The following is a 10,434-nucleotide window of genomic DNA, read 5'->3' as shown; positions in this document are numbered from 1 at the left end:
CATCTGCATTTTTTGGTCTCTTGTTTCTCATTTTCCTCTTGACAATACCCCATAGATTCTCTATGGGGTTCAGGTCTGGTGAGTTTGCTGGCCAGTCAAGCACACCAACACCATGGTCATTTAACCAACTTTTGGTGCTTTTGGCAGTGTGGGCAGGTGCCAAATCCTGCTGGGAAATGAAATCAGCATCTTTAAAAAGCTGGTCAGCAGAAGGAAGCATGAAGTGCTCCAAAATTTCTTGGTAAACGGGTGCAGTGACTTTGGTTTTCAAAAAACACAATGGACCAACACCAGCAGATGACATTGCACCCCAAATCATCACAGACTGTGGAAACTTAACACTGGACTTCAAGCAACTTGGGCTATGAGCTTCTCCACCCTTCCTCCAGACTCTAGGACCTTGGTTTCCAAATGAAATACAAAACTTGCTCTCATCTGAAAAGAGGACTTTGGACCACTGGGCAACAGTCCAGTTCTTCTTCTCCTTAGCCCAGGTAAGACGCATCTGATGTTGTTTGTGGTTCAGGAGTGGCTTAACAAGAGGAATACGACAACTGTAGCCAAATTCCTTGACATGTCTGTGTGTGGTGGCTCTTGATGCCTTGACCCCAGCCTCAGTCCATTCCTTGTGAAGTTCACCCAAATTCTTGAATCGATTTTGCTTGACAATCATAAGGCTGCGGTTCTCTCGGTTGGTTGTGCATCTTTTTCTTCCACACTTTTTCCTTCCACTTAACTTTCTGTTAACATGCTTGGATACAGCACTCTGTGAACAGCCAGCTTCTTTGGCAATGAATGTTTGTGGCTTACCCTCCTTGTGAAGGGTGTCAATGATTGTCTTCTGGACAACTGTCAGATCAGCAGTCTTCCCCATGATTGTGTAGCTTAGTGAACCAAACTGAGAGACCATTTTGAAGGCTCAGGAAACATTTGCAGGTGTTTTGAGTTGATTAGCTGATTGGCATGTCACCATATTCTAATTTTTTGAGATGAGTGAATTGGTGGGTTTTTGTTAAATGTGAGCCATAATCATCACAATTAAAAGAACCAAAGACTTAAACTACTTCAGTCTGTGTGCATTGAATTTATTTAATACACAAGTTTCACAATTTGAGTTTAATTACTGAAATAAATGAACTTTTCCACGACATTCTAATTTATTGAGATGCACCTGTATAGTATATGAATTTGGAACAAACCTTATAATATGTGTATTTAATATTTCATAATTTTTAGGTGGTTGTCCAAAGTTCACTCACCTTCAGCAAGAATATGGAAGAAAACACCCAAAGTCATTTTGCATGCTTCTCTCCTATTGTTGATTATGGTGAGAAACCCAAACAATAATGTACAAAGTATGCTGCTAAGTCTTAAAGCAATAGTTTACTTAAAAATTACAATTCTGTCTATATTCACTCACACTCATTTTGTTCCAATCCCATATGCAGTTATTCTTTTTGAGGAACACAAAAGGAGAATTTTTGAAGAATCTTTACACAGCCCGGAAAGTCATATTCCGGCTGTGTCCGGGGGGAGGGGGGGGAGGGGTGCAGGAGGGAACAATTCCTTTAACTCTTCGCTTCTGTTTTCTATAGTTTATGAGATAAAAATTGTTAACTTGAGCACAGATTGTGTCTTTAAGTACTACACGACATTAATCTCTAATGTTCTTCAGGCTGGTAAATTTGAACTTTTCAGTATTTTTAAACTTTTTAAATAAAATATTATAGCAGTACACTAAAACTTGTATGGATGAATATATCAACACTGCTGTTCCTGTATTGGCATCCGGAAAGATGCCACACGCCAGATGATAATGCACTTGGCTTGTGATGATGAATTTGAGCTGCGAAATGAGGCGAGGTATCTGTTCATGGGTCAGGATGATGCCATCTCCATTTTGAATAACCCCGGACTAAAGGTTCAGGTAAATGTTGAACAATGACATGTGGATTGAGGAGATACCAGATGAGAGGAAATGCAGGGCAACCAAAAGTTGCTCTGCCTGCAGTCTTCATGAATTTATGGAACAACACCCCATAAGACGCTGTGAATTTTAGAAAAAATAACCAGGTATAACATCAGTATTTGGCTCAGTAAATCATGTGCTTTTATTTCTAGTGCATTTTGACATATAAAGAGACTGTTACAGTTGGATACATTGGAAACAAGAGTCTGAAGCATTTTAATTTGGATTTTAATATGGAAGGTGCTGAATATTGGCAATACAGTTGATTCACTTTTTCCTTCATTCTATTATATAGAGGAAATTCAGATGGGAAGACTTTATTACAATAATCCCAGATATTAAATCTCTTTGACAGGCCTTAACCGTCAGCTTTTCAATATCCCTGGTTGCCCACAATTGAATATTCTTTTAGGGGAAATTTTAGAAATGATACATTACATTTATGAGGAATATTTGAGAGAGCATTGTTGCAATTTAAATACTAGATTTAAAATGCTTCACATTTCCTCTTGTGGTTATACACTGAACAGTTGTATTACAGAATACTGTATTTAGTGACTTAAAACAGTGGCTTTAATATCACTTGTGCACATTAGTCAACTCCAAATAAACAAATGTTCTCATGATTTTTCTATTGTGTATCCTAGTAGTGTAACATTTGGGCCACAATGGTCAAACTGTGATATCTCAATACTTCTTTTTCATTAATTTTTTTAAAACAAGCAAAAAAAAACAAAAACAAAAAAAAACCTAGTGCCCTGCAATTGTCATGCCCTTTCTTGAATTTGGCAACTTCAAAACGCAGCAGTGGCTATTTCTTACAGAACGCTTTTTTGCTGTTAAAAAACTAGACAATGCAGGTGTCTTGAAACGCATTTTTAAAAGTTTTTTTTTTTTTTTTAAATGTATACAGCGTCTTAAAAATGTGCGAGATGCGGCACAACCATTAAAGATGTCCAGAAAAACTGTAAAAAAATTATTTTAAAAAACAGCACGGACGGAAAAAAAGTGTTCGGTGTGAACGGCCCCTTATACTTCATATTCCCTCATCATTTTCAGCATCTTGATATGACAGACCCACATTCCCTTTAATGACATGGTGGATGTCCTGTGCATGAAATATCTCGTACTTCATTACACATTAGCTTTGTACATGTCATCATTCCTTGTGACAACCACTGAAGGCATTGATTTGCAGATAAACAAAACACTTTAACTTAGAAAAATAACTTGTACATTAAAAGATTGTGTACAAAATAAATTAACTTGCTTTTTTACCTTTTTATATGAAAGAACATGCATAATACGAACTGTGCTGTTGTGCTGAAAGCAGAGGCACAATGAACTTACAAGCAGCTCTAATAAGGCAGTAAAGCACATTGACAGCTGGGTCACTTTAATATTGAGCTTTAGCGCACTAAAGGCGGGCGTACACGATGTGATTTTCGGCTGTCATGCAAGCTCCCGACCGATTCTTTCCAGTTGGGAGAGATTGCAGGATCGCGGCTCGCATTGTGTGAAGAATTACGAGTGGAGCCGAGTGGCTTACGAGCACCCACGACCTCCCGATAATTTTTAAAAATGTTTTAAAAATTCTGCCCAATTTGGCTCCCTACCTGAAGTTGACCAATCAGAAGGTGTTACAACTCACACGATCAATGAAAACTGAGTGTTCATGAAGCTTTTAGACATTTGGAGAAAAATGGTCTTGTTAAAACTGTGTTTTCCCATATTATTCACGACCACATCACTGGGAAGGATTCTACAGAAATGCCATGCTGTTCTCTGCTCTTCAAACAAATAATTTGCCATACGGGTTGTGCTAGAAAACAATCTTTATCACTCTGACGGACAGAGTTTTAAAATTTCTGTCATGGTCGATTTTATTCGTCACACTTGCATTCGTTTCAGTTCTAGGGTGACATTTAGGGGGGTATAGCATCTGTTATAATTGTATATACACAATAGTGGATACGTGTTAGAAGATTTTTTTTTAACTCTCCAAGCGCATGTCTAGTGAAACAAAGGACTTCCAGGTTGAAAGTTCTACCTATCAATCAACTGCTGCACTAAAACAAGATTTTTAAACTTTGCAGTGTGCGGCTTTAACATGCATTCCCATGGACAAGAAGCCCTCACAGATGTTCTTCAGAATGTTTGCTATCAACATGCAAGCAGTGATACAGATAAGAAAGACATAGCCTACATCTAAAGCTGAATAATATAGGTAGCCTACTCCACTAAAATAACTCTGAATTCTGCACTAAACGTCATGCTTGCACATAACCAACAGAAATGGTGCGTGAATTTTCACACACTTTCTTTGTAATCTTGTACATTTTGTGCACTTTATCATGCAGTAACTGGCAGCAATACACTGATGTTATGATTGATGTACGCAGTCATAAAATCACAGCCTCCCTTCGAATTCTGAATCTGTCAAATTTTAGACAGCATTTCTAAAAAGTATCCTTTTTTATTTTTTTTTATCTGCAGATGAGTTTTCAGCTAATGCAGCCCCCATGCCAGTATTCTATTTTATTTCTAAATTGCAAGCTACGAGGAATTAAAGCAATATCCTCCTCTGGCTTTATGTCTTATGATAAATAGCGCAAAAATTCATGGGATTACTCCGGAATTTGCCAGGTCGTGAAGTCGTGTCATGTACGATTGCACCTGTACGATGTTCAGATAAACTGACTCGTAACGTGTGCAGGGGCTCACGACCTACCAAGTGTCAGAACTTGCACCGTGTACGCCCGGCCTAAGAGAGAGTGGATTTCTGAAACCATATTACAGCAAACCAATGGCAATCAAATTTACACCATATGATACAAATGCATACACATGTGCAACTAGTCAATGCACATATAGTTCCTCAGGTCATTCAAAAGCTGATGCATTAACGAGTTGACCAGTAAACATTTATAGACTGCAATTTCCCTGCAATTGAAATTCTTGTTTAATGTAATAGGGGGGTTAACCAAGCAGCTTGACATTTTGGATAAACAGTATAAAATAATTTGTACTTTAAAAATGTATGGATAGCTGCCCTCTTAGGATGCCAACACACTAGAGAAAGCTCAGACAGAGCATTTGACAGTCGTGTCTGTAAGGTAGAAGTCCTCCGTCTGCGGAAATCTTGTGAGAGTCGCATTTGCTGCTACTAGTGTTAAGAACGATAAGGTTAGGTTTACAAGTAATGTTAGGGTTAAGAACAATAATGTTAGGTTTAGGATTATTTTTACAGGGGTTAGGGTTAAGAATGATAAAGTTAGGTTTACGGCTAAGGTTAGGGGTAGGGTTAAGAACAGTAAGGTTAGGTTTAGGGCTAGGATTAGGTTTACAGGGGTTAGGGTTAAGAATGATAAGGTTAGGTTTGGGGAAGGGTTGAGTTAGGGGGGATATCCAAATAAACACAGTGAACATATTGGGCTTTATTCCTGAAACACAAACAATTTTTTGTGTAAATTGTTAGTAAAACAATTCTTGCATTAATCCTCCTATTCAGTTCAATGGGACAAATTTCATAAGAATGCATTTAAACACATTTTTCTGCTCATGTTTCATAAATAAGGCCCATTGTGTGAATGTTGCATGTGAATCTTGAGACGTTGCAGAACAAGGTTTCCCTTCTTGACACGACCGCTTACGATGAATAGGATTGGGTACGCTCTAGTTTGAGGGTTAAGATTAGTGTTGCAGCAAAAGTTGTAGTGACAAGGCATCACTTTTGCATACCCTTGCGTTTTTCCAGTGTCCTTCCGACGCACAATCCCCATTAAAAGCAATGGATTTGCAGTGATCTGACAGAGAATAAACTCTAGTGTGGAGGCGCCCTTAGTAACTGTTGTATGCACCGTGACCATGTTATTACTTGTTCAATACACATTCAGTTTAGAAATGAACTATTAACGCAAATCAATTCAAATTGATCAAATACGGATGCAAAATTCATTAAGCCCTGGGTTTGTTTACATCAGGTTAAAGCAGTCAAATGGCTGTAATTATTTCCTGGAGATTCATGTGCAAAGAGTTGTGCAAAAGAAAAACATGAAATGCAAAAGAAGACTTTTGGACCTTATTTGCTAAACCTTCCATGGTCAGTACAGATGAGTCTTTACTGCAGGTATCGATACATTTTGAAACAATGGTTTCCAGAGTCTGCCACAGCCACATGGCCATCAGAAGTGAGAGCGAGACCCTGTGGACCGTACAGGGGATCTGCCGTTGTGTTTATGTATGACAGAAAGGAGCCAGAATTGTCAAACACCTTAAAGAAAAAAATAAAACACTGGTTTAAAATATCTTTCGGAGGTGTATGACACTTTACTAATTTATTACTAATGTTTTTCTAATAAAGGTCCATATACAGTGGCTCCCAAAAGAATACTTGGCAAATATACACTCAATGAGTACTTATTAGGAACACCTGTACACCTACTTATTCATGCGATTATCTAACCGGCCAATCGTTCAGCAGCAGTGCAATGCATAAAATCATGCAGATATGGGTCAGGAGCTTCAGTTAATGTTCACATCAACCATCAGAATGGGGAAAAAATGTGATCTCAGTGTTTTCGACCGTGGCATGATTGTTGGTGCCAGACGGGCTGGTTTGAGTATTTATGTAACTGTTGATCTCCTGGGATTTTCACGGACAAAAGTCTCTATAGTTTACTCAGAATGTAGCCAAAAACAAAAAACATCCAGTGAGCAACAGTTCTGCGGACGGAAACGCCTTGTTGATGAGAGAGGTCAACGGAGAATGGCCAGACTGGTTCGAGCTGACAGAAAGGCTACGGTAACTCAGATAAGCACTCTGTACAATTATAGTGAGCAGAATAGCATCTCAGAATGCACAATACATCGAACCTTGAGCCGGATGGGTTACAACAGCAGAATACCACATCAGGCACTTTATTAGGACCATAGTGTTCCTAATAAAGTTCTAAGTGTGTGTATAAATGTCTCTGCATTACATAATTTATCAAACCAAGTGTTATCTGCAAACAAATGATAGTATACTGTTCAAATGATGTGTAAAATGCATGGTATAACTGTTCAAATACTTTTTGGGGCCATTGTATAAAGAGTTAAAGGAATAGTTCACCCAAAAATAAAAATTCTCTCATGACTGACTCACCTTTAAGCCATCCCAGATGTGTATGACTTTCCTTCTTCAGCAGAACCAAAGTACTGAAGCACATTTCAGCTCTTTTTGTCCATACAATGCAAGACAATGGGTGCCATTAGACTGCTGGCTATTTGACGGTCCAAAAGTCATATTTAGGCAGCATAAAAGTAATCCATTCGACTCCAGTTGATCAATTAATGTCTTCTGAAGCAAACCAATAGGTTGGTGTAAGTAACAAATAGATAATTAAAAAGTTTTTAAATTAAATTGTTGCTTCCGCCAAGCGCTTTATTGCTGTTTGAAATTACCTAACTCTCACATGACACTCGTTCCTCTGTTGTATACAAAGCGTGCACTTCTGACTTCTCGCTTGAATGCGCCATTGCGCTAATGTCACTGATGCGTTGACTGCTGGCAGGAAGCAATTTTTTAAAGTTAATAAAGTTTTAATTATCGATTTATTTTTTACACAAACCTATCGATTTGCTTCAGAAGACATTTAACTGATCAACTAGAGTCGAGTGGATTATTTTATGCTGCCTAAATATGACTTTTGGACTGTCAAATAGCCAGCAGTCTAACGGCACCCATTATCTTGCATTGTATGGACAAAAAGAGCTGAAATGTGCTTATAAAAATCTTCACTTCGGTTCTGCCGAAGAAGGAAAGTCATACACATCTGAGATGGCTTAAAGGTAAGTGAATCATGAGAAGATTTTCATTTTTGGGTGAAAACATTCATAGATAAAAATTACTTGAATGTCCACATAAAAATATGAAAAATATTAATGAATTTTCCCCAAACTATCTATAAACATTTGTAACCACATTTTATATGAATTTCAGACAGAATGTTCTAGAGCCCACCTGTATCCTACTGTTACCCCAGTCTGCAACAATAATATTCCCATTGCCATCTACAGCCACTCCCGTGGGTGCATTGAACTGCCCATTCCCTTCTCCATGCGAACCAAATTTAAACAGGAACTCCCCATCAGCATTGTAAACCTGCAAGAACGAGAGAGCTATGAATCAATCAAAGACAATGAAAATAGCAATGCATGGATGGCAACACATTCAAAGTTAAATTGATGTGACAAATTAATTAGAGGCAGAACATCATAAAACAGGACTGCAGACCTGGCCAGTGTTTGACCATAACATGTTATGGCATGTGGAACCTGGATTAACACAGGAAGGAAAAGAGCTCACCGTACCTTAACGGAATGATTGTGGAAGTCTGTCACAACAATTTCATTCTTGTTGTTTATAGCCACAAAATGGGGACCTTATGGCCATAAAAGGGGAGAGAGAGAGAGAGAGAGAGAGAGACACCATTACATTCAGAAAATGTTAACAGTTGTTTTGTTACAAAGGAAACATACAGTGACATAGAAGGCACTTGATTCATGCAGCTTCTACCTACATGAAGAACAAACAATTCTCTCAACATAGCTCTCTTTATGTGGATAGTCCATTATCTTATAATTCTTTCATGAGCAGTTTCCTTTTCTCGCCTTATCTGATGCCCCAATTAACAAATAAATAATAAACTCTAAATTGAAAACAGTTCTTCAGACCCATATTGACAGTATTTACTGTAGGAATGTGTTTACATTCACATCTATGAATTTAAAAGATATTGTAAGTGAATTACAATATTCAAGGTGTACATTTAATCAGTAGTTGTGTCCCCTGGGAATCAAACCACTGACCTTGGTGTGGCTAGTATTATGCTCTATCGTTTGAGCTGTTAAATACTTACTGAAGGCAGGGCCAGATTTACTTTGCTTTGGCTCTGTTGGTGTATTTGGAGTACCTTTTTCTGCAGAGAAACAAAAAGTGGCAGCTGATTCAAACTTAAATGAATTGTGAAACTTGAGATATCAACTAAATGCTGAACACCAGTGTGGAGAAAGAACCTGATAATGATAACAAAATAAGACATTACCTGCCAACTCTGATGTTCCTTTCGCACCAAATTTGGTCACCAGTTTGCCGTTGGATTGGAAGATGAAGACGCAGCAGGCCTTGTTATCCGCTGTGATTATATGACCATTTTTGTCCACGGCTACTCCTTTAGGACCCATCAGCCGGCCTGCCCCAATTTTATTCTGCCGGGAAACCAACCAACCAACCGAAAAATGCATTTGAGCAACACAAATCAATTAAATCAATGTGGCAGATATTCACGGAATCCCCCAAACTAAATAAGTCAGTGAAAGTTTATCTGATTGGAAAATATTACTAATTATTTACAAAGTTAAATAATAAACAAACATTTTGTTATTCAAAACTTAAACTTTTCCCCTTATCACTTAGTCAATCTGGAGAGCATGACTGAAACTGTCATGTATGTTATTGCATTTAATTGTATGTGCAAAGTTTGATTTAAGTGGTTATGATTCCTGTATCCCTGTTTTTATTTAAAAATAAATATTGTGAAAAAAATGTCATTATTTTATTCTAATTAATTATTATTAATTATATATATATATATATATATATATATATATATATATATATATATATATATATATATATATATATATATATAAAATTTAAAAACGTATATCGTAAAATAAATGTAACTTACCTTAAACTTCCCATCAGGGGAGAAAATGCTGAGCCATCTGTTGTCATAGTCAGCCACAATAATGTCACCATTCATGTCCACCGCAACACCAGTGGGTCGCTGCAGCTGACCAGGGGAGCGACCCCTGACCCCAAACTTCAGCTTGAATTGACCATCGTTGGAGAACACCTACCAAATCACAGAATGCACCAACCATAAAAATATTTATATGCGATTTCACTATATATTTTTCCTATGTTAAACATTGACAACAGGCCTCTTAGTAGCTATAGTAGTATCTGTCCATCTAAATTACCAATTTAATTTATGCACAAAATCAGAATATCTAAAAACAAATTTGCAAATAAAGCAGTGTTTCCACCCCTTGTGTTTAAGAGAACAAAATGTCACTTCTGAGAAAACTGGTGCAAAATAGAAATGAAAATGGAAGTTAAGGCCAAAATGCTACATGGTATATTTATTATATATTTAGAAAACACATCGATATATTTACATTAGCTGTCATTTAAATTAGAAGCCTAATTTGTGTGCTTTCCAACTCAATCAGTTGGGCTTCTGTTGAATGTCTGGTGTAAAAGCATTGGGAAACCACAAGAGGGTGATATAAGATTTACTGAAACCGGTCGCACAGGTTCCGCATAATAAGAGGGGTATTTTAGAGCTCCTTGCTCAGGACGCATACACCCTAAATTTACAAAGGTTTTTGTACTTCAAGAACGAAAGTGATGTTGA

General features: G+C 37.5%; 1 protein-coding gene across 4 annotated transcripts in view; it reads right to left on the bottom strand.

Annotated features, from left to right (window-relative positions):
* Nucleotides 1–2,087: 2,087 nt before the first annotated feature.
* LOC127422089 (tripartite motif-containing protein 3-like) overlaps nt 2,088–10,434 on the bottom strand; it is a 53,545-nt gene continuing 45,198 nt past the window's right edge. For all 4 annotated transcript variants that reach the window (XM_051665444.1, XM_051665447.1, XM_051665446.1 and 1 more), the window contains 6 exons: nt 9,703–9,870; nt 9,058–9,220; nt 8,872–8,931; nt 8,324–8,394; nt 7,974–8,114; nt 2,088–6,242 (listed from right to left, as the gene is read on the bottom strand). In XM_051665444.1, coding sequence (XP_051521404.1) covers nt 6,090–6,242; nt 7,974–8,114; nt 8,324–8,394; nt 8,872–8,931; nt 9,058–9,220; nt 9,703–9,870 — 756 coding nt within the window. In that variant the 3' untranslated portion in view covers nt 2,088–6,089. The remainder of the gene's footprint in view (nt 6,243–7,973; nt 8,115–8,323; nt 8,395–8,871; nt 8,932–9,057; nt 9,221–9,702; nt 9,871–10,434) is intronic.

Source organism: Myxocyprinus asiaticus, chromosome 31 (assembly GCF_019703515.2).
Source record: "Myxocyprinus asiaticus isolate MX2 ecotype Aquarium Trade chromosome 31, UBuf_Myxa_2, whole genome shotgun sequence".
NCBI lineage: Eukaryota > Metazoa > Chordata > Actinopteri > Cypriniformes > Catostomidae > Myxocyprinus > Myxocyprinus asiaticus.
Note: the sequence above shows the minus strand (reverse complement) of the source record. Positions and strands in the feature narration are given on the sequence as shown.